The 24,326-nt window shown below is 44.3% G+C and overlaps 1 protein-coding gene across 6 annotated transcripts in view; it reads right to left on the reverse strand.

Annotated features, from left to right (window-relative positions):
• The window catches only part of LOC116943708 (coagulation factor X-like), a 43,906-nt gene that overhangs the window by 8,184 nt on the left and 11,396 nt on the right, over positions 1-24,326 (reverse strand). For 4 of the 6 annotated variants that reach the window (XM_076068187.1, XM_076068185.1, XM_076068184.1 and 1 more), the window contains exons 5-9: positions 18,821-18,934; positions 10,325-10,456; positions 6,881-7,083; positions 6,185-6,296; positions 4,087-4,337 (exon numbers count right to left, since the gene is read on the reverse strand). In XM_076068187.1, coding sequence (XP_075924302.1) covers positions 4,087-4,337; positions 6,185-6,296; positions 6,881-7,083; positions 10,325-10,456; positions 18,821-18,934 — 812 coding nt within the window. The remainder of the gene's footprint in view (positions 1-4,086; positions 4,338-6,184; positions 6,297-6,880; positions 7,084-10,324; positions 10,457-18,820; positions 18,935-24,326) is intronic. The other 2 variants (XM_076068189.1, XM_076068188.1) reach the window with 1 other exon arrangement.

Raw genomic sequence — 24,326 nt, forward strand, 5'->3', positions numbered from 1 at the left:
ATTGACGGCAACAATGTCCACATCGGATTGGGAACATGTAGACAATATGACTGCCTCTTCAGCTGCCACTATGTCGACCAAATGTAAGGACAACCTGATTTCCAAATTTAACCTCCTCTCCAACAAAAGACCGGCCCCACACACCAAAAAGCTAGACGTTAACAAAGTCGTAATTAATCGCAGTAACAGTTCTATTTCCGATGGTCTGAAATCCGTTTTAGCTAAAGGGCTAAACTTTGCAGTCACACCTAAGCACATACCAGTTAATGATATCATTGCCCAAGTAGACGTGGCTCTCAAGGGCCGGGGTCACATCGCTGCAGACGTAGCAAGACCTGAAATCGCTGCAACCCTCAAAAACGTTAAGATGCCAGCTAACAACCTCAGCAAAGATGAACGTTTTGAATTATAGAAATTAAAAAGAGGGATGGCATTGTCATCCTCTCAGCCGACAAGAGCAATGCCACTGTCATCATGGATAAAATAGAATATAACAAAATTCAAGAATTACTCAACAATGGCAGCTATACAAAAATAAAAATATCCCACCAACAGCCTCGTCATTCAAACCAACAAAATCATTTCTGATTCAACCGCATAAATTGATCAAACCAAGCAGTTCTCGTTGAAACCTTCTGCTGCCAGGCCACCAAGATTATACAGCTTACCAAAAATACATGAAGTAGATACACCTCTTCGTCCCACCGTCTCTACTATCAACTCCCCCACCTACAAACTGGCTCGTTTTCTGTCTGAAATCCTGCGGCTTTTCACTGGAAAAACCACCTCTGCAGTACAAAATTCTACTCACCTGGTATCGACAATCACGGGTATTTCCCTGTCCCCAGACGACCTGTTTGTCAGTTTTGATGTAGTTTCCTTATTCACCAAAGTTCCTGTACCTGACACCATCGCAATCATTGAAGACATGGTTCATTAAGGACTAAAGACTGAGGTACCCCCCCGTGGTGAGACACTGCTTAACCAATACATACTTCACTTGGAATGGAACTTTCTACAAACAAACAGAGGGCACCTCAATGGGCTCCCCCCTATCTCCGGTTGTAGCCAACATTTTCATGGAGAAATTTGAGACTGACGCCATCCAGACTGCCACTCTGCGCCCAACATTATGGGAGAGTTACGTGGATGACACTTTTGTCATCTGACCACATGGCTGGCCTGCTTTAGACCAATTCCTCGACCACATCAATTCCATACACCCAGCCATCAGATTTACTATGAAAGTCGAAAAAGATGGCAAGCTACCTTTTTTGGATGTCCTAATAAAAAAGAGACCTGATGGTTCAATGAGCCACTCTGTCTACAGGAAAGCTACCCATACAGATGCTTACCTGAAACCGGATTCCCACCACCATCCATCCCAGAAGAATTCCTTCATCATGACTCTGCACCATAGAGCCCAATGCATATCCGACCAGGAACACATAGCCAGTGAACTCAAGCACATACACCTAGCTCTTAAGGCTAATGGTTACTCCGACTACACAATCCGCAAAGCTATCACTCCAACCATGAAGAAGGACCCTCTTGAGGAGCCTTTCAAATACATCACTTTACCCTACATTGCGGGGATCACAAAAAAGATCTCCAAAATCTTGAATAAACACAAGATCCAGGTCCGTTTCAACACATTACATAAAATCCGTGATCTGGTTCCGTCTGTAAAACATGTGATTCCGGACATACAGTACCCTGGCGTCTACAAACTAAGTTGCATCTGTGGTAGTAGTTACATTGGAGAAACCAAACGCCATGTCTCGGACTGCATTCATGAACACAAAGCAGACCTTAAACACGGTAGGACCAACACCTCGGCCGTGGCAGATCATTGTTATAATTCAGTAGGCTCACATGACATTGACTTCTCCAAGACAGAGGTTCTTTGCAAGCCATCTGGCTACCATGAGAGATTCGTTCATGAGGCTATCCACATATACAAGCACAGAGACAATTTCAACCGAGAAGATGAATTCTGGCTTAGCAATCATTGGAAAGATTTGATAAACCATTTCAGGTCTTAATTGATTGTTCACGCTTGCAGTGGCTTTCAGACAGCATACATAAATTTTTCGTCTCCCCCCTCCTCTTTTCAGAACATAGATGGACTAGTCCTTCTGAATAAACTGCTAAATCGCTGCGCGTGGCGCTAACGTTTTTTTAAATAAATAAATACACCGTTTAAAAATAAATACATTTATGCAAACCGACACACCTGATGACGACCGTTTGTGTTATGGTCGAAACGTCGTGAGAACCTTTATTGTTTTGTATATATTTTTTTATTTTATTGTTTCCCTTCAACGTGACTTTACCGAAAGAACTAAGATTATAGATGGACTCGTCCATCTGAATAACTGCCAAATCGCTCTCTGTGGTGCTAATGTTAAAAAAACGCCACTTTTTTAAATTTTCTTGCTGTGGTTTTCACACCTGATGATGATTGCTTGTGTTGTAGTCTAAACGTCATGAGAATTTTATTGTTTTATATTTGTATTATTTTATTGTTTCCCTTCTACGTGACTTTACCGAAAGAACCAATAATAGGTGTTGAGATGTTAAAACACCAAACGTAAACCTTTTACAAGGAATCATGTCTGCATTAACCACAATGCTTGTGGTCAGAATGCAAACAAAAAACACCGATAATATATGCATTGCCCTTTAAACTGATTGGTCCACACCAGAGACAGCTTTCTTTTGAGACTAGGCTTTTGAGACACACATAGAGTGTGTCTCTATCTGCTTGTGTGTATGTCTATGTATCTGTGTTTTGTCTCTCTCTCAAATTGAGAAATCTTTGGAAGAACGTAATCAACCAGGTAGGGTGTTGACTGTTGTGTTAGTGGACTCTCTGTGTTGTATTGCATTATATTTCTAAGTTTACTATGTTTGTTTTCTCATTCTCACCTGATGAAGGTTGCGTGTGTTGCAATCGAAACGTCGTATTCTATTATTTAATTTATTTTCTTTCTACGTGACTTTATCGAAATAACCAAAGAGGATAGATCATATTAGTCCACATGTTCTGTACCACCTTCTGAAAAGCCAAGGTATGGCGCCTTATTACCTAGAGGAAAGGATTTTGGCAACATTTGTGAGATCCACCAACCCTCACCTCAACAAGAGTTAGACCTTGCCTCCAACGTTTATCTGTTTTTTTTATCTCACTTCAGGATTATTTGGCTTCCATGTATCGGAGTGTCTGGTAGCAACTTTCAACGCTCACTTATTGAGCTCTGGCCTTCAATTATAATTATTTAATAACTTGGTTATGACCTGAGTCTCTTTCAGCAGTCCAGTTCCACATAGTTATAACGATAAATGTGCCCTGTGTCCTTTATTCAGAAGATACCATTTTATTTAGTACACATTTTTACTGGAACTTGGTACAGTATTACAAGCCATAGCTCGGGTTGCCACCTTTTTATACACACCAAACCCGTACATATTCTCAGCCTAGGTCTATTAAAACTATGCAGTATATTGTGTAATGACAGTAGAGTCAACCTACGGTGTGAGTGGACTAGTGGTCACGGGAGTTAATGACAGGGGAGTGAGCCTGCAGTACGAATGGACTGGTGGATACAGGAATGATCGAGAATAGGAGCGTGGCTAGGTGACGTAGGAGGACAGTGGAGTCAGCTGGTAGAGCGAGCGGTGTACAACCAGCAAGAAGGTTCGGGAATGGGGGCGTGGCCTCGGACCATATATAAGGGAGATACGCGGCAGACTCGGGGCTGCTGCAGTGGGGTCTCCGCCTGTCCGAATGTGAGCACATTGCTCATGAATAAAGAAAACCTTCCCAGGACAAGTGCGTCGGAGTCGTCTTTACAATTGTAACAACGTTCAACACAGTACCATGACCAGATCTCAATTAATTCCTTCCACCTGGACATAGATGCCAATTCACAAACTTTCCTGGCCAAACCCGGATAGGTGGCAACCCTAGCTACAACGACTATATTACTTTTAAAATGCAGTGTCAATGCTAAGTGTGATGTGTGCGATTAATATCGAGTTTAATTGAATGATGTATTTCAAAAAAATGTCTGTGGTGCTTGCCTTGATACCACGGTGGTGTAAGCTCCCCCATCCACTAATCCGCGACTGTTCTTCCACAAGAACCTTGTCAGCAAAGTCTCGCTCAGGCAAGCAGGCCGGGAGCACCAGCCTCGAGAAATTTAAGGGCCGCTCTAATTGAAGAAGCGCAATGTCATTGTCAAAGGTGATTGGGTCATAGCGGCTGTGAACTACGATATTCTTAATTGGGACGTGTTGTTCGGAGCTCTCCGTCACACCCAGGTTGTGCTCACCTGTAACACAGACACAGCATCTTATTTGTGAACAACTTTATTGCAGAGTTGTAATAGCTACATTAATATCCTACTGGGGGTTGACTTGGCCCATCATCACCTCCGGAGGCCGATAACATAAGTAGTCACTTTGTGGGGAAGTCAACAGTGGTTGTCTTATGGGCTGGATCACCCATGACATTGGAATGTGGAATTTCACCACTGGCTCAGGGATATAAAAAGAATAGCACTTCCTCACTGTTTATTTGATCAGGAAACCATACTGACTCTGAATATTCTACACCGTAAACAATGATATCTGTGAGCAATTTTCCATTGCAACACACATTTTGTCATGGCAGTGTTAACACGTATCATTAAAACTGCAATCGCAAATAACTGCTACAATAATACTGCACTTACAATGTTCTACAATAATCACTACAATTATTACAATATATAATCATATGTGATGATCTATCTGCTTATGGTGAGTCTCCCCAACTCACTTCCATCCCTCATTCTCATGATGCTAAAAAACCCAACTTGTTCTTGCATTGCTCCATCTTCGTGGTGGCCACTCTGCACAGGTAGAAACCTTCCTTTAGTTTCCACTCCATCATCAGTTTCGACCATCAGTCATTGTCTCTTATAGAATGTGTTTTTCCCCAGCTCACATGTAAGGGCCTCCCCTTAAGACTCTATTTCACCTCAAGGAAATGCTGTTTGTAGTGAGCAGTGATGCAGTTATGCAATTATGCAGTTATGGCAGTTGGATCTATGAATTCTTAGACTCTCTGGGTTTGACCCAGACAGCCCGAGCACTCCAGCAGTGGATAGATCATTATAGATTTGAAGTTTTCGTGACTGCAGGGATCCATACCTTTCGGTTCTTTCGGTAAAGTCACGTAGGTATAAAATCAAATAAATTAAATCACGACGTTTCGATTGCAACACAAGCAATCATCAGGTGGGAAAACCACAGCAATTTTTTTTTGCTGAAGTCGGAGAGAGAGTTGCTGACATGCAATATCCTGGAGTCTACAAACTAAGTTGCACATGTGGTGGCCGTTACTTTGTGGAAACGAAACTACATATCTCGGACCGTATTCGCGAACACAAGGCAGATCTGAAACACGGCAGAACCAATACCTCTGCCGTGGCTGACCATTGTTATAACGCTGTGGGCTCGCATGATATTGTTTTTTTTCCGAGACCAAGGTACTCTGCAAACCTTCGGGCTACTATCAAAGGTTTTGTTCATGAAGCCATCCAGATATATAAACATAGACATAACTTCAACCGAGAAGATGGATACAAATTGAGCAATCATTGGAAGGATGTTATTAACCAGGTAAAACCCTAACTCCTTTGTATTGGTTATCGTCTATCATATCTGCCGGGTACTACTACACCACGCAGCGCTCGCCATACCCCACACCCCCCACCCCTCCCTCTCCCCCCTGGCTCCTCCCCCTTTCGTATCTATATAACCTCTTACCATGGCAATTCTCTCTCCCACTTCAGCAAATACATTTTCTAACTGTGGTTTTCCCACCTGATTATGATTGCTTGTGTTGTAATCGAAACGTCGTGATTAACATTTTTTTTTTATACCTACGTGACTTTACCGAAAGAACCAAAGAGTATAGATAGGTCATGGCAGATGACCTGGGCAGTCCAGGCATCTGCGTTGAGGTGGCAGGAATTGATTTGTACCAAGATCTTGTGGTATTGTATCAGAATTCATTACAGCTAAACTACAACGTTGTGATAGATCTAGGCTGACTGAGACATGTACAGACGTGGTCTGTGTGATAGGTGGCAACCCTCTGAATAATAATTGATATTTCAGGTTCGATACTTGCCAACCACAACATTCCAGGGTTTCAATGGAAGGCAGTGAGCAGCAGTCAAAATCCATTCCAAGTTGAGGATTGTCCCTCCGCAATATAAATTGTTCTCCAGCTTTACCAGTGCCTGAAAATGAGATGAAGCAACGTTTCTTACACGGCTTAGACATTGGGGTGCTCTCATATGGAAGTGTAGAGGTTCCAGTATGACATATTCGTCCTGCAGCCCATGTGAACTGTCGTTTTCCCTCTGCAGAAACATCATAACATAGGGATAGGCACTGTTGTGACAAGTGCCAGTTTATATGTTTGGCATTCTGAGTTGTGCCGGGATGGCGTACCATTGTGTACCGGCACATTTACACCACAGCTTGTACTATAATAATGAGGTGGCATCACGAAATGTAAGATTGCCTTTCACCCTATGTGTATTATTTATTGTGATTGATGGACAGTCACATTTTTTTTACCTCGATCGAAAGGCATGGGGTCATACATGAGTCAGATTAAGTATCCTGATTTGAAGCTGAATATTCAATCACATCGTAGCTTCAATGGACGCTAGATGAATCAAGTACTCACGTAAAGTGTTGCAACTGGACACAATGACAAGACAACTGACATTCCGTGAAGTGTAATGCCACGTGCCCTACATATTCTGAAATCTTTGAATGTGAGTAACTCACGTGATATATAAAGCCAGCGCCATACCTGCCAGGGGCAGTCACCGCGAGGGCAGTCCATTCCACCGGCAATGGTTTTGACATCTTCCCTCTCTTCTTTGATTGAGGAAGTGTTGTGAGGCTGTGCTTTTAAATTATCATCCGAGTGGCTGGTGGAAAATTCATCCTGACGATTTTCTTCTCTCTTTGCCCGTATTTCCTCTGGGTGCAGCCGCCCACATGGAAACGCCTCTGCATCAAGTCACATGTCATGCATTGGGAAAGTATTTGTGGTGCATCATCACCTGCTGTAAGAATACTGTTATTTAATGGCTAACAGGATACATAGACGAGAGTTTTGTATTGGCACTTCTTTTCGATTGTAACACAAGCGGTCATCCTCTGGCAGAAAATAATAATCCAGCAGTGGAACTGCTGAACCAGGAAGAACAGAGCAAGAGCTGTTACAACAGGTTATATATGTGGCAAAGGGCAAGCAGGCGGGGTCTGAGCTGGAAAGGAATTCCATCCCCGCACGCAAGCACGTCAGTTGTGTTAATGGGGGAGATTAGGGAGAGAGATAAGGGAAAGAGATTAGCATGAAATGAGCTTCCGTCGCCGCATAAGAGTATCGTCCCCGCATATGCGCACAACAGCAGTGTTAATGGAAGATTAGCACTATATAGATGGGAGAGATTAGGCAGAGAGATTAGGGGGATTAACAAGTTAATATCATGTCTATGTGTAACACAAGCTGCGGCGCTGCCAACTGCGCTGTGAGAGGCAAGCACGTCAACGCAAGACAACTACCGCAATGGTGGTCGCGCCAGTGAGACACACAGCCCATCAAACAGCCAGAACCATCGATACATCGAGGCTAAGGGAGCAGAGGTGGCCATGTTAGTGAGACCCCAGCCCGTTAATGTAGAGGCACCCAACAGGGCAATGCAACTCAAAGAGTCGGAGATAACAGCCAAACGGCAGGGAAGAATGGAAGCACCTCAGCAAGTTACGATTTTGCTTGGTTAATAACGTCCTTACAATGATTGCTCAGCTTATACCCATCTTCTCGATTGAAATTGTCTCTGTGTTTATATATTTTGATGGCTCCATGGACTAATCTTTGATGGTAGCCCGAAGGTTTGAAAAGTACCTTGGTCTCGTAAAAAACAATATCGCGCGAGCCCAATGCGTTATAACAATTATCAGCCACGGCAGTGTTTCAAATCTGCCTTGTGTTCGCGAACACGGTCCGAGACATGTCGTTTTGTTTCCCCAATGTAACTGCTGCCGCAGACACAACTTAGTTTGTTGACACCAGGGTATTGCATTTCAGGAATGACATCCTTCACAGATGGGATCAAATGACGGATTTTGTGTACTGTATTGAATCAGACCTGGATCTTGTGTTTGTTTAAGATTTTGTAAATCTTTTTGGTAACACCTGCTATGTATGGCAAGGTGATGGTTTTGATTGCGTCCTCAGATGGTTGTCTCCCCATGGTTGGGGATACAGCTTTGCAGATTGTGCCGTCTGAGTATCCATTCATCTTGAGAGCTTGGTGTACGTTCTACAGTTCACTGGCTAGGTGGCGCTGGTTGGAGACGCAGCGGGCCCTATTGTGTAGTGTTTTGATGAGGGAGTTCTTCTTGGTCGGATGGTGGTGGGAATCAGGCTTTAGATAGGAATCGGTGTGGGTGGCTTTCCTGTAGACGGAATGTCCCAACGAGCCATCAGGCCTCTTCTCGATCAAAACATCCAGGAATGGTAGCTTGCCATCATTTTACACTTCCATGGTGAATTTGATGGATGGGTGTATGGAATTGATGTGGTTGAAAAATTGGTTCAGTGCTGGCTGGCCATGTGGCCAGATGACGAAAGTGTCATCTACGTATCTCTTCCACAGGGAAGGATGTAGGGTGGATGTCAGGATGGCATCTGTATCAAATTTCTCCATTAAAACATTCGCTACCACTGGTGATAAGGGAGAACCCATAGGGGTACCTTCATTTTGTTTGTAGAATGTAGCATGAAGTAAGTGTTGGGCTGTGCCTCACCAAAGTTGGTACATGAGGATTCAGTCCCTGTTGGACCAAGTCTTCAATGATTGCTATGGTGTCAGGTATAGGTACCTTGGTGAACAAAGAGTCTACATCAAAGCTGACAAGCAAATAATCTGGAGACAGTGAAATGTCCTTGATTAGAGAAACCTAGTGAGCTGAGTTAAGTACTGCTGAGGTGGTCTTGCCCGTGAATGGAAGCAGGGTCTCAGACAAAAATTGGGCCAGTTTGTAGGTAGGTGAGTTGATGGTTGGAAACGATAGGATGGAGTGGAGTACCTTTTTGGAAGGCCATAAAATCTGGGTGGTCTAGCAGCCGAAGGTTTTAGAGAGAGCTGCTTGGCCGGTTCGATTAGAGAAGTCTAATTAGTGATGATATTGTTGCAAGGATCTTTGTTGATTTTGGTATAACTGCCATTATTAAGAAGGTCCTGGATTTTGTTGTTGTATGTGCTGCATGATGACCTCCCCAAACCACCACCACCTTTCATGATCCTTCGATGCAACAATTTACCGAGCATCTGCGCACACATGGATTTAATGAATCCTACTCTTTGGCGGATGTTCTCTTGGACGTGTTCAATTTCTTGGCTAGAACTCCGTTATTATTCTTGACCAGCAGGCATCGTATATCTTCTAGCCATGACGTCTTTCTCAAGCCAACGGACTTTTCTTGACATTTTGAAGAACATTATTTGCCTGCGGATCTTGTCTAGTCCACATGTTCCTATTTCTGTCTCTCCATTGAATCCGGAGTATCTCTCCATGCTTTGTGCACTTTTCATTTCCCGTTCTTTAATTTTTTTATGACCATTTTTCAGAACCATCTGTCACATCAGTAATGCGCTGATTAAAAAGTATTTCTTTAGGCACATTGGTATGTTACTTATACTTGAATTCTTAACACGATGGAATGACAGTCATAGCATGATGAGGATAACATTGTGGAAGACAAACACGTATTTTATGTTTAATCCCATTTCTTGGTAAATTACTGTAAATGTATTTTTTTTAATGTGTGCAATATCTTGCAATTCTTGCTGCCACATTAGGAACATCGATTTGAGAAACACATTTACATTTATAAAAGTCAGAGTCCCATGGCTAGTGAAATATTATGAGAAATAATATCCACAGTCTGTCGTTGATCCTATAACAGTATTGCATTTCAATACCATCAAATTATATGTCAAAATGGCTGGTTTTAAATATTAGGAAGCATTACACTTTGCGTCCAGTTCTGACAGCATTCCTCACCATGTCCAGCATACATGGATTCTGGTGGCAGACTTTTCTCACGTATGTTATAATATAAAAGAACCACAATTATACAAATAAATTTAATCAATACTAATTGCATTTATTGAGTGCTTTTCATCAAGGATCTCAATGGCTGTTTGAAGACCATAAAAAAATATACATATGGCCCTACCTACTGGTTCACATGTGTGCCCGTCATCCTGCAATCGGTATCCTTTCACACAGGTACACACGGGTGCCTTATTTTCTTGGTCGAGACAAAAATGGTTGCAGCCACCATTGCGAAACACGCAGCCGATCTTTGCTGTGAATACAGAGTGTACATTCGAGATTAAACAAGGCCAAATAAATGCTCGCTAAATTATCCAAAATGGTATACAGTACATGTCATATTTCAAAAGCTAGCTAACATATTCCTTTTGGGATGTTCCTGTCAACTGGAGTAAGCGTTTCTACTGGCCAATAAAATACAGTGTCAGTGGATACTGTACATGATGAAAAAATAAGAATAAGTTTTACCCTTTTTGGCAATAAAACCTAATGCAAGGCATCAAGTCTGTGTTAACCACACATACTTGTGCCAAAACATGCAAACAAACATGCTCTGATAATTATGTAGTGATGTAAATACGCTCATTATAGTGTTAGCGCCAGCCATTATTACAGGAGTGCTGCAGAGCGCCGGGAACCTCCCTATGGGGCTCAAGGGACACGTCACAGGGAGCCGGGAGCTCCTGACTTGATACAGGAGGTGGCATGGCCGAGGGCGGGGCGAGGCCGCGGCCAGGGAAATAAAGGGGGAGCCCCGACGGGGATTGGGGATCGTTTGTGTGGATCGTCCTGGGGTCCCGGTCTCTTCGCTCTTCGTTCTTCGCTCTTCGTTCGCCGGGTTGAGTCTTAGCTTGGCATTGTAGGTCAGGCAGCGTGTGTGCTGACTGGCCGGTTCGCGATAGTTAACCCACATGCACATAGCGAACAGTATAGCCACACCTAGCTACAGAACCCGAAGTGGTTACAGAAGTTGTTTATAAACTTGTTGCTTCCAACTCTAGACGACGAGGTGATCCCACAGATGACCCCGGGTGCTGGAGCCCCGGTACTGGGGTGTTGCTGCCGGCGCAGCAGCAGGACCCAAAGCGAGCTTCGCTGCCGCCGCCAGGGAGGTAACACCACTCCAAGAACGACTGCCTCGGCGACCTCCTGGCCGCCATCGCATCTCTGGCCTCCGTCCTGCAGTGGGAAGATGACCAGTTTAGATGAAAATTTTCTGCCCTGATCCATAAGAATGCATTCCGGGACTCCTTTATCTAAGATGTACCCGTGTAGACAAGTGGTTCTTCTCCACACTTGATTTGCTGTCGGGGTTTTGGCAGTTGCCTTTGGATGACAGCTCTAGACCATAAACTGCTTTCCGCACACCCCAAGGGCTCTTTGAGTTTAACCGGCTTCTGATGGGACTTCACTCAGCCCCGGCCACATTCCAATAGCTAATGGAACTGGTATTGGCAGGCCTACAATGGGACACATGCTTAATTTACTGTGACGAAGTCATTGTCTTCGGACGTACGTTCGAGGAGCACCTGCAGAGGTTGCAGGCAATTTTCCTCAAAATGCGGGGTGCTAAACTCAATTTAAACTGCAGAAGTGCCATCTGTTGCAGAGATCGGTCCTGGTACCTAGGCCACATCATCGGCGAATCTGGGATATCAACAGACCCGGACAAAACTGCATGCGTGCATGTGTGCGCACGTGGCCAACCCCCAAGTCGATGGGTGAGGTGCGTAGTTTTGTTGGGTTCACCTCTTATTATCGACATTTCATTCCCGGGTTCGCCATGATCGCTAAGCCTCTCCATGTCCTCACTGCCAAGGGACAGAAATTTCGGTGGGGGGAGGAGGAGGAGGCTGCGTTTGCCACGCTGCGAGATGGCCTGGTCAACGCGCCTCCCCTTCAGTACCCCGATTTATCTTTACCCTTCATCCTTGACATAGACGCCAGCAACACGGGTATTGGTGCCGTATTGTCACAGGTTATAGACGGAGTGGAGCGGGTGGTTGCATACGGGAGTAGGGTGCTGTCTCCGGCGGAGTAGCGCGACTGCGTTACGCGCCGAGAGTTGCTGGCAATAGTTTACTTCATCCAGCAGTACCGTCCGTACCTCTATGGACGGAAATTTGAGGTGCGCTCGGATCACGTGGCTCTGCAGTACACGCTGCATGTCGAACAGCTGTCGGGCCAGCTGTCCCATTGGCTTGAAGTCTTTCAGGACTACGTGTTCGTAGTCTCCTTTAGAAAGGGCGTCTGCCATATAAATGCTGACACGCTGTCAATGTCAAGATTGCCACCTAGTGGCCAGTGCGCGTGAATTTCGGGTGCAGGACAGTGCAAGCACACTGATACAGCTCCACCCTGAACTGTTGTCGCTGCAGCTGACGTTGCACACACAGACGCGCTGACATGTGGGATCACATGCTTGGTCTCACCAACACCGAGTGGGGGCAACTCCAGGGAGAGGACGCCTCCTTATTCAAAATTAAACACCGCGTTAGAGACTCCGAGGATAGCAGGAACCGACGAGCTTTATCCACGGTAATCCTTCAAGGGGGCCTCCTGATGAGATGGGATGCAGAATTGCACAAGTACAATGTGGTCGTTCCCACCATCTTGCGGGGCAAATTGATCTGGGCGACACATGAACGCATTATGCATCTGGGTGTCCAAAAGACCCTGTCCACTCTCCGCCTCAACTTTTTTTGGCCTGGCATGGCTGGAGATGTTCAGAATGTGTTGAGAGCATGCACTGAATGCGCTCATCGAAAACCTCCACCAAAAATGGCTTGTCCCCCCCTGCAATCGATTAGCATGTCCCGGGTGAATGAGCTCGTTGCGCTCGACATGCTCCTGTCTCTTTCCCACCATCTCACGGGGAAACAAGTATTTGTTGGTGGGTGTAGAGTACCTTTCGCGGTGGCCAATGGCCTGGCCGGTGCCGGACCAGTCGGCTGCGGCGATCACGGATGCTTTTCTCCATGGGTACATCTTAGATATGGGAGCCCCGGAATGCCTTCTTATGGATCAGGGCAGAACATTTTCATCTAAACCGCTCAAGGAGGTATGTGACCTGTTGGCTACCAAGAAGGTCCGCACCTCGCCCGATCACCCGCAGATTGACAGCGGAACAAACTGACTGGGACCTGCACGTCCCAGGTATTCTCGCTGCATACAGATTGGCCCCTCACGCTTCCACCGGCTACTTGCCGTTTTTCCTCATGTATGGGAAGGAGCAAGATCCACCAACTGAGATTAAATTAAATCCGGAGCTGGAGATCAATACCCAACTCCATACGCCTTACCCTCCAGCGCTTGTCTGAAGCTAGGGAAGCTTCCCGAGGAAATTCGGCCTTAATACAAGCTGCAAACGAGCGGCGGGTTGGGTTCCAGGAAAAATGGAACAAAAAATGGTCATTAGGAGATAGGGCGTGGCTTCACTGCCCCCAGGTCCCGGTGGGGACATCCCCTAAACTATATAAGCCTTGGCGAGGCCCCGTGGAAATTGTAGAGGTTAAAAGCTCACAAAGTGTCCGCATCCATATTCTTAGCTCTTTCGGTAAAGTCTTTACTGAAAGAGCTAAGAATATGAATTACTGCAGTCACGAAAGCTTTAAATCAAAATTTTTGTCCGCATCCAGTTCGATTATAGGGACTGGTTTGTACACTCGTCGCGACTTAAATCTTGTTGTCCGCCTAACGGCGTCCCTTCATCTTTACTACCTGGGGACTCTGTTTTGGGTGCGCCCGACGAGCTGGGGCGAGTGCCAGTGGATGTGGTGCCTCAGGGGACTTCTCCTCCTTCCCCTGCAGGACCCAAGCACCTAGAATCCTTGGAGCAGCCGGTTGCACCAGCTGGAAGTGGCTCAAGGAGAGAGGAGCGACCAGCATCCGCCCCTTCTTCTCTGGCCGGGCCTCCTTCTTCTTCTCGGGAGGGGCTGGGGCCGTTAGGCCATCTTAAACCGGTCCCTGGGTCTCCCGGGAGGGCTTTCCTCACCCCACCTGGGGGCCCGGCGAAGAGGACCTGCTCAAAAACTGCCCGTTTTAAATTACTCTTGTCCTGCAAGCCAGGATTGTCCGCACTTGTCCGGTTGTGGTCTCACTCGCGAGCTGGGGGGGTCATTGGCTGACCTGGGCTCTTCCTGTGCTCGTGGGTGTGGGATTCTGATGGCTGCCGAGAGAACGGGTCAGCCTTTGTATATACCTATCTTCCCTTCTCTTTCACCCCTTGCGGACTATGTATATAGTGTTTGGGTTATTGTTCCAGCGCAGGTTGTTATTTGTTAATTATTGATTTGTTGTTGTTCTGATTTAAAATTGGGGGCCACACTTTTGGTAATTAAGAAATAATGATCAGCAGGGACGGCTGTATTTTATGAAGGTGGGGGGTAGTGTAGTGACGTAAATACGCTCACTATTGTGTTAGCGCCAGCCACTATTACAAGAGTGCTGTTGAGTGCTAGGGACCTCCCTCGGTGGCTCGAGGGACACGTGACGGCGAGCCGGGAGCTGCTGAATTGATACAGGAGGGGCCGTAGCCGAGGGTGGGGCGAGGCCGTGGGGATCGTCCTGGGGTCCCGGTGTCTTCGTTCTTCACTCTTCGTTCGCCGGGTTGAGTCTTAGCTCTACATCGTGGGTCAGGTAGTGTCTGTGCTGACTGGCCCGTTCGCGATAGTTCATGCACATAGCGAACAGTTTAGCCACACCTAGCTGCAGAACCCAAAGTGGTTAGAGAAGTTGTTAATAAACGTGTTGTCTCCAACTGTGCGCCTCTGAACGTGACACTACAATTATATACACGTTGTTTTTTAAACCAATTGGCCTTATTGCCAGAAAGGGTAAAAGCCTATTATTATTTTTCTTCATAATTTTGATAATACCAGCAAAAAAGGTCCCACGTAATACTGTATATGTTTGAGTTGGCCAGGTGACTGAGACAGATAATTGCCGTGTCAGAGCACTCAGCCAGCACCGCATTGATGTCAGTTTCATTTCTAGGTTTTAGCCACTCACGATGAAAGCAAGTTTTAAAATGCAACACATTTTGAGATAACATTGCATATAAACCCAACTATATCTTAAGACGCTGTGCATTAAGTGTTTATTTTATAAAGAGAAAAGTGAAAGTCAATTTCGTGAAAACAGTTAGGTCTTGAATAGAGACAGGGAGTCGACGTCATGGATGTCTGAGGAAGTCTGAGGAAATTCAGTTGTAGTCAATGGAAGTAGCAGAGAGACTTTGCAAAAAAGCATTGGTTGCCAGAACAATGAGTGCACAGAATGGGATGAAGTGAGATTAGAGGGGAGACGGAAGAGAGTGCACATACAAGAGAACAATGGCATAAGAGGGGAGAGACAGGAGAATTTGCTGATGTCTTGAATTCTTGTTCCCCTGGCCTTGCCGCAGCTGCCAGTTGGCTGCCAGGTCTTGTGTGGAATGGAACCAATCAGTCCTGGCTACAGCTCCTTTCGGATGGGAGACCCGGGGGGAGGGGGTGGTGGGCAGTAGATCATGATAGTGATTCAACACTCAGGAAAATTACCTTTGGTGGGCCAAAGGGACATTGGTGGTACAGGGTCCATCCCAGAATGCCCTGTCACGCTGGCCCAAGAGCCCCACCCAATTCACCTGGGGAACTGTAGCTTTACATGGTTAATGGATTTAGAGGAATTACCTATACTCTTTGGTTCTTTCGCTAAAATCACGTAAGTAGAAAATAAAATAAAAAATAATACATCACGACGTTTCGATCAAGCACAAGCGGTCGTCCTCAGGCAGCAAAAATAATCCAACAGTGGAACTACTGAAGCAGGAAGAACACAGCGAGAGAGCTGTTACAACAAGAGGTTATATACGTCGCAAAGGGCAAGCAGGTGGGGTCTGAGCTGAAAAGGAATTCCATCCCCGCACGCAAGCACGTCAGTTGTGTTAATGGGGGAGATTAGGGAGAGAGATTAGGGAGAGAGATTAGCATGAAATAAGCTTCCGTCGCCACATAAGAGTATCGTCTCCGCATTTGCGCACAACAGCAATGTTAATGGGAGATTAGCACTATGTTGATGGGAGAGATTAGGCAGAAAGATTAGGGGGATTAGTAAGTAATTGCCATGTCTATGTGTAACACATGCTGCGGCGCTGTCAACTGCGCTGTAAGAGGCAAGCGCGTCAATTAGAGGCCGACTGAAATTCGGTTTTGGTTTCGGCGCCGAAAGTTGGCAAATGGCCTCTTTCGGCATACTTTAGGTTTCGGCTGAAAGTCAAACTGTTATTTCTTAACTACAACATTTGTTTGTTTGGATATAATTACGAAGTATGTAACACCTAAAGATTTGATATTTAGCAACTCTTACTGCAGGCTCTGAATGATTAGTTCTAGATTGATTTTTTAATTAAAGTAGCATTGCATCATGACATATTTCAGAAATCTTGTGTTCAGTAACTTCGGTTATATAACTTTCTGTTTCGGTCTCGGTCGAAAGTGTAGTGGTTTCGGCTTCGGTTTCGGCCGAAAGTCAATTTTTTACTTTCGGTCTGGTTTCGGCCAAAATTCAGTTTCGGTCGGCCTGTCGCGTCAATGCAAGAGAACCACCACAACGGTGGTCGCGCCAGGGAGACACACAGCCAGAACCATCGATACATCGAGGCTAAGGGAGCAGAGGTGGCCATTTAGTGAGACCCCAGCCCGTTAATGCAGAGGCACCCAGCAGGGCAATACAACTCAGAGAGTCGGAGATAACAGCCAAACGGCAGGGAAGAATGGAAGCACCACAGCAAGTTACGACTTTGCTTGTCCTTCCAATGATTGCTCAGCTTATACCCATCTTCTCGGTCGAAATTGTCTCCGTGTTTTTATATCTGGATGGCTTCATGGACAAATCTTTGATGGTAGCCCGAAGGTTTGCAGAGTACCTTGGTCTCGGAAAAAAAAATACCATGCGAGCCCAATTCATTATAACAATTATCAGCCACGGCAGAGGTATTGGTTTTGCCGTGTTTCAAATCTGCCTTGTGTTTGCGAAAGGTCCGAGACTTGTCGTTTCATTTCCCCAATATAACTGCTGCTGCAGACACAACTTAGTTTGTAGACACCAGGGTATTGCATGTCAGGAATGACATCTTTCACAGATGGGATCAAATCACGGATTTTGTGTACTGTATTGAATCGGACCTTGATCTTGTGTTTGTTTAAGATTTTGGAAATATTTTTGGTAACACCTGCTATGTATGGCAAGGTGATGGTTTTGATTGGGTCCTCAGATGGTTGTCTCCCCATGGTTGGGGATACAGCTTTGCGGATTGTGCGGTCTGAGTATCCATTCATCTTGAGGGCTTGGTGTACGTTCTTCAGTTCACTAGCTCGGTGGCGCTGGTCGGAGATGCAGTGGGCCCTTGGTGTAGTGTTTTGATGAGGGAGTTCTTCTTGGTCGGATGGTGGTGGGAATCAGGCTTTAGATGGGAATCGGTGTGGGTGGCTTTCCTGTAGATGGAATGTCCCAACGAGCCATCAGGCCTCTTATCGATTAAAACATCCAGGAATGGTAGCTTGCTATCATTTTACACTTCCATGGTGAATTTGATGGATGGGTGTATGGAATTGATGTATTTTAAAAATTGGTTCAGTGCTGGCTGGCCATGTGGCCAGATGACAAAAGTGTCATCTATGTATCTCTTCCACAGGGAAGGATGTAGGGTGGATGTCAGGATGGAATTACCTATCCAGAATTTCCACCAATTCAGCATAAAAGTTATGCACGAATCAATAAATAAGCAGACGATACACTGCCTTCCTATTATACCTGTCTCACTGCATAAAATATTAAAGGGTATTTTATGCATCTCATCAGCCATATGGCCTGAGAATAGCTGTATGGCCATTGGATGTGTACAGACATCCTTTAATGTTTTTATGTGCAGAGACAGAGGCGGCATATTTTATACACGTATTTATTTTATGACTTATATTCTCCACAACTATGCTAATGATGAATTTGTGTTATGTACTATTCATTCATTCATCACGCATAGTCAGCAAAGGAGCATTGCGCCAAATGTGTGCCCTCTTGCGACAGCATTCGCATGAACTACTCTTGGCTACCATACACTGGCATCTCGAGTGATGTTTGATCCATGGATCGCAGTCCACTTCGAACGTCGACCGCCAACTAAAGTGCGCTATTTGCTGCTGGAGTTTGCGCATCAATACAGGGTGACGTGTCCACAAAGTGATAGCCATCTCCCACGAACTTAGCTCTTGATCGCTTGGAGATCTGTCGCAGATTTCTGATGAATTCGAACCATCGGATGCCAAGAAGGCTTCGCGTGTGGAAGGACTGCAGCTGATCCAAATCAGCTTGAAGCACTGTCCAGGCCTCCGCACCGTACAGCAACAAAACTGACAAAACACATCACTAGTCGACTCTCAATCTGGTGCCCAGACTTAAACTTTTCTGGGATCAAATGCGATTCAGATCGCATTTACTATACATTAATTGGGCTAATAAACTCTCAAACCTTAATTTGTGTGCCAAGTAAGCAAAGGTTTAACCAGCCATAGGAGCTCCGTGCAATAAAACTGTGATTTCCCTCACAACGTTAGGTTTCCGTGTATGTTGAACGCACTCAGCTCACAGTTGTTCCCTTCAAAGCCATTTGGGCAAATGCACGTGTACATCTTGACACCATCCTTGCAGATACCATTATTGAGGCACTGATTTGGATCACACTGGTTTCCATCTGCAGTGAAAGAAAACATTTCAATTCTCAGAGTAATTCTCAGACAGTTGCATTATATTGTGTACAGCAATTACATTGAATAGCATTGTTTGTTGAATTATGAAAATGTATATGGTATAAAGGTAAAATTCTCCAGTATAAATAAATGAACGGCAGTGTTCAGTATATCTATTAGGAATTTCATATAGTGGAATATATTCAGGGTCAGTTGAATATTCCTACGTGTTAATTACTATGAAGTGTGCTACAATGTAAACATTTTTTTTCACCCCTTCATGAAAGGTTTTTTTTGGGAGTTGGTCAACTCTTCGTGAGATGTATTATTTGTAGTCTGTTCTTGAATCTTTATTATCGGTTGTTTCTTAATTTTATTTTGCCAATACATTTGAAATTATCAATCTAAATTATATATTCTACCTTTCAAACAGTCGATTAAATTTCGATTTAAAGCTTTCGTGACTGCAATGATTCATCTTCTTTGGTTCTTTCGGTAAAGTCACGTAGAATGATAATAAAATAATAAATTGATTGTGTTATTTTATTTTATCAATTTATTATTTTATTATCATTCTACGTGACTTTACCGAAAGAACCAAAGAAGATGAGTCGATTAAATATCTGTTGAACCAGCTTCAAGGCTTAAATTATTTTTTATATTTTCAATGTCTTTTTTATTTTTTCATTTCATAATACATTTTTTTCAAATAGATGTTTTGTATTTCATTAATGTATATCTGCATGTATTATCTAGGCATTGCTGTTATCCAGGTGGGCTGCTGTGCAAAGATCGCAGCTGGTTGTGAAGACATCCACATGAAGGCGATTCAGTTGCATTCAACCAAGTTGTGCAACTGATCGCTCACGTGTGACCGTATTCTTAATCCCAGTGCACACAGAGACATTACTTCAAGGGACACACAGAACATCATTGGGCAGATTCTTGTGCTAAGGTTGTCCATGTGCCGATTAACTCATTGGCGCAGCAATGCAGAGCCTCGACCTGTCTCTACTGCGTCAGGTGCTGTCACTTTCTGACCCGTCCCTACTGGACAGAGGTATTCTGTCCCTATCAACGTGCAGCGTTGAGGTCAGCTGATAGTCATTACCCTGGCTCTGCATTCCCGGGATCTGGCTGAGGAGGGGAGGAGAGGTGGCGAGATGAGGAGGAGCAGAGGCGAGGTCGAGAGGATGAGAGGGGGAGAGGTGAGGAGGGGAGGGGGAGAAGTGAGAGGAGGCGAAGAGTGAGGAGGAGAGGCAAGGGGGAGAGACGAGGAGGGGTGAGGAGGCGAGGAGGAGAGAAAGCGAGAGACGAGGGGGAGAGGTAAGGAGGCGAGGTGAGGCAAAGAGGTGAGGAGGGGTTGAGGTGAGGAGTAGAGGTGAGGAGGAGAGGCGAGGACGTGGCTTCTGGTGTTCTAACTCCGCGACTTTGCAGCTCTACCCCATCGCGTCAGAAGTTCGCCCACACTGTATGTACTGTACTTTGAACTTCTTTCGCACTGTACGTAGCCAAACGTGCTAATCGGCGATAGCTACTTTTAAATGAAGTCTTTAGATGTATTTCTATAATTTAGCCTCCTGATTTTATTCTGACATCTATGACCTTCAACCTTGTGGAGCTATGAAAGGCGCTCGATAAATGAAGATTATTATTCTTAGTTTTTTCGGTAAAGTCACGTTGAAGAGAAACAACAAAATAACAAAATATATATAAAACAATAAAAAATTCTCACGACGTTTCGACCATAACTCAAACGGTCATCATCAGGTGTGTCGGTTTGCATAAATTTATTTTTAAAACGGTACATTTATTTATTTATAAAAAAACGTTGGCGTCACGCGCAGCGATTGGCAGTTTGCCCAGGACTAGTCCATCTATTTTTTTTTAAAGAGGAGGGGGGAGACGAAATTTTTTATAATGTATGCTGTCTGAAAGCCACTGTAAGCGTGAACAATCAATCAAGAACTGAAATGATTTATCAAATCTTTCCAATGATTGCTAAGATAGAATCCATCTTCTCGGTTGAAATTGTCTCTGTGCTTGTATATGTGGATAGCCTCATGAACGAATCTCTCATGGAAGCCAGATGGCTTACAAAGAACCTCCGTCTTGGAAAAGTCAATGGCATGTGAGCCTACTGAATTAGAACAATGATCTGCTACGGCCGAGGTGTTGGTCCTACCGTGTTTAAGGTCTGCTTTATGTTCACGAATGTGGTCCGAGACATTGTGTTTGGTTTCTCCAATGTAACTACTACCACAGAGGCAACTTAGTTTGTAGACACCAGGGTATTGTATGTCCGGAATCACATCTTTTACAGACGGAACCAGATCACGGATTTTATGTAATGTGTTGAAACGGACCTGGATCTTGTGTTTATTCAAGATTTTGGAGATCTTTTTTGTGATCCCAGCAATGTAGGGTAAAGTGATGGTTTTGAAAGGCTCCTCAAGAGGGTTCTTCTTCATGGTTTGAGTGATAGCTTTGCGGATTGTATAGTTGGAGTAACCATTAGCCCTAAGAGCTTGGTGTACGTGCTTGAGTTCACTGCTTATGTGTTCCTGGTCGGATATGCATTGGGCTCTATGATACAGAGTCTTGATGAGAGAATTCTTCTGTGATGGATGGTGGTGGGAATCCGGTTTCAGATAAGCATCCGTATGGGTAGCTTTCCTGTAGACAGAGTGGCTCATTGAACCATCAGGTCTCTTTTTAATTAGGACATCCAAAAAAGGTATCTTGCCATCTATTTCGACTTCCATGGTAAATCTGATGGCTGGGTGTATGGAATTGATGTGGTCAAAGAATTGGTCTAGAGCAGGCCGGCCATGTGGCCAGATGACAAAAGTGTCATCCACGTACCTCTTCCATAAGGTTGGGCGCAGAGTGGCAGTCTGGATGGCGTCAGTCTCAAATTTCTCCATGAAAATGTTAGCTATAACTGGAGAAAGGGGGGAGCCCATTGGGGTGCCCTCAGTTTGTTTGTAGAAAGTTCCATTCCAAGTGAAGTATGTATTGGTTAAACAGTGTCTCACCAGGGGGGGTACCTCAGTGTTTAGTCCTTGATGAACCAAGTCTTCAATGATTGCAATGGTGTCAGGTACAGGAACCTTGGTGAATAAGGAAACTACATCAAAACTGACAAGCAGGTCGTCTGGGGACAGGGAAATACCCTTGATTGTTGATACCAGGTGAGTAGAATTTTGTACCGCAGAGGTGGTCTTTCCAGTGAAAGGACGCAGGATTTCAGACAAAAAACGAGCTAGTTTGTAGGTGGGGGAGCTGATAGTAGAGACTATGGGACGAAGAGGTGTATCAACTTTATGTATTTTTGGTAAGCCGTATAATCTTGGTGGCCTGGCAGCAGAAGGTTTCAACGAAAACTGTTTAGATTGATCAATTAATGTGGTTGAATCAGAAATTATTTTGTTGGTTTGTGTGACGAGGCTGTTGGTGGGATCTCTTTTTATTTTTGTATAACTACCATCGTCGAGTAATTCTTTAATTTTGTTGTTGTATTCTATTTTATCCATGATGACAGTAGCATTGCCTTTGTCAGCTGAGATAACTACAATATCATTCCTCTTTTTTAATTTATATAATTCAAAACGCTCATCTTTGCTGAGGTTGCTAGCTGGCATCTTAGCGTTTTTGAGGGTTGCAGCGATTTCAGATCTTGCTACGTCTGCAGCGATGTGACCCAGGCCCCTGAGAGCAACGTCTACTTGGGCAATTATATCATTAACTGGTATGTGTTTAGGTGTGACTGCAAAGTTTAGACCTTTAGCTAAAACGGATTTCAGACCATCGGAAATAGAACTGTTACTGCGATTAATTACGACTTTATTAACGTCTAACTTTTTGGTGTGTGGGTCCGGTCTTTTGTTGAAGAGGAGGTTAAATTTGGAAATCAGGTTTTCCTTACATTTGGTCGACATAGTAGCAGCTGAAGAGGCAGTCATATTGTCCACATGTTCCCAATCCGATGTGGACATTATTGCCGTCAATGATAAGTGTGATTTGTAGAGTGTCTTGTCTAACTGATCTAGTTCTGTGCGTATAAGTCTGATTTTTTCTGAGATAAGAGCTAAGCTAGTTTTGAAAAGAATTCGTTTCGCATTAGAAGAAGTTACAGCAGCAGAGGTCAGTGTAAATGCGATTGGTATTACCCCAGAGTCGCGGCATCTCTTCAGGAAGGTGAGAGACTCGATCAGCTGAGCTTTCTTATCCCGGAGTTTGTTGAAGGATCTTAAAGTTATGTGAAAACCCTCCCCGTAGAGGCGATTAAATTTTGATTTAAAGCTTTCGTGACTGCAGTAATTCATATTCTTAGTTTTTTTCGGTAAAGTCACGTTGAAGAGAAACAACAAAATAACAAAATATATATAAAACAATAAAAAATTCTCACGACGTTTCGACCATAACTCCAACGGTCATCATCAGGTGTGTCGGTTTGCATAAATTTATTTTTAAAAGGTACATTTATTTATTTATAAAAAACGTTGGCGTCACGCGCAGCACAGAACTAGATCAGTTAGACAAGACACTCTACAAATCACACTTATCATTGACGGCAATAATGTCCACATCGGATTGGGAACATGTAGACAATATGACTGCCTCTTCAGCTGCTTCTATGTCGACCAAATGTAAGGAAAACCTGATTTCCAAATTTAACCTCCTCTTCAACAAAAGACCGGACCCACACACCAAAAAGTTAGACGTTAATAAAGTCGTAATTAATCGCAGTAACAGTTCTATTTCCGATGGTCTGAAATCCGTTTTAGCTAAAGGTCTAAACTTTGCAGTCACACCTAAACACATACCAGTTAATGATATAATTGCCCAAGTAGACGTTGCTCTCAGGGGCCTGGGTCACATCGCTGCAGACGTAGCAAGATCTGAAATCGCTGCAACCCTCAAAAACGCTAAGATGCCAGCTAGCAACCTCAGCAAAGATGAGCGTTTTGAATTATATAAATTAAAAAAGAGGAATGATATTGTAGTTCTCTCAGCTGACAAAGGCAATGCTACTGTCATCATGGATAAAATAGAATACAACAACAAAATTAAAGAATTACTCGACGATGGTAGTTATACAAAAATAAAAAGAGATCCCACCAACAGCCTCGTCACACAAACCAACAAAATAATTTCTGATTCAACCACATTAATTGATCAATCTAAACAGTTTTCGTTGAAACCTTCTGCTGCCAGGCCACCAAGATTATACGGCTTACCAAAAATACATAAAGTTGATACACCTCTTCGTCCCATAGTCTCTACTATCAGCTCCCCCACCTACAAACTAGCTCGTTTTTTGTCTGAAATCCTGCGTCCTTTCACTGGAAAGACCACCTCTGCGGTACAAAATTCTACTCACCTGGTATCAAC

Source organism: Petromyzon marinus, chromosome 19 (genome assembly GCF_048934315.1).
Source record: "Petromyzon marinus isolate PM22_M1 ecotype Great Lakes invasive population chromosome 19, UKy_Petmar_22M1.pri1.0, whole genome shotgun sequence".
NCBI classification, from domain to species: Eukaryota; Metazoa; Chordata; class Hyperoartia; order Petromyzontiformes; family Petromyzontidae; genus Petromyzon; species Petromyzon marinus.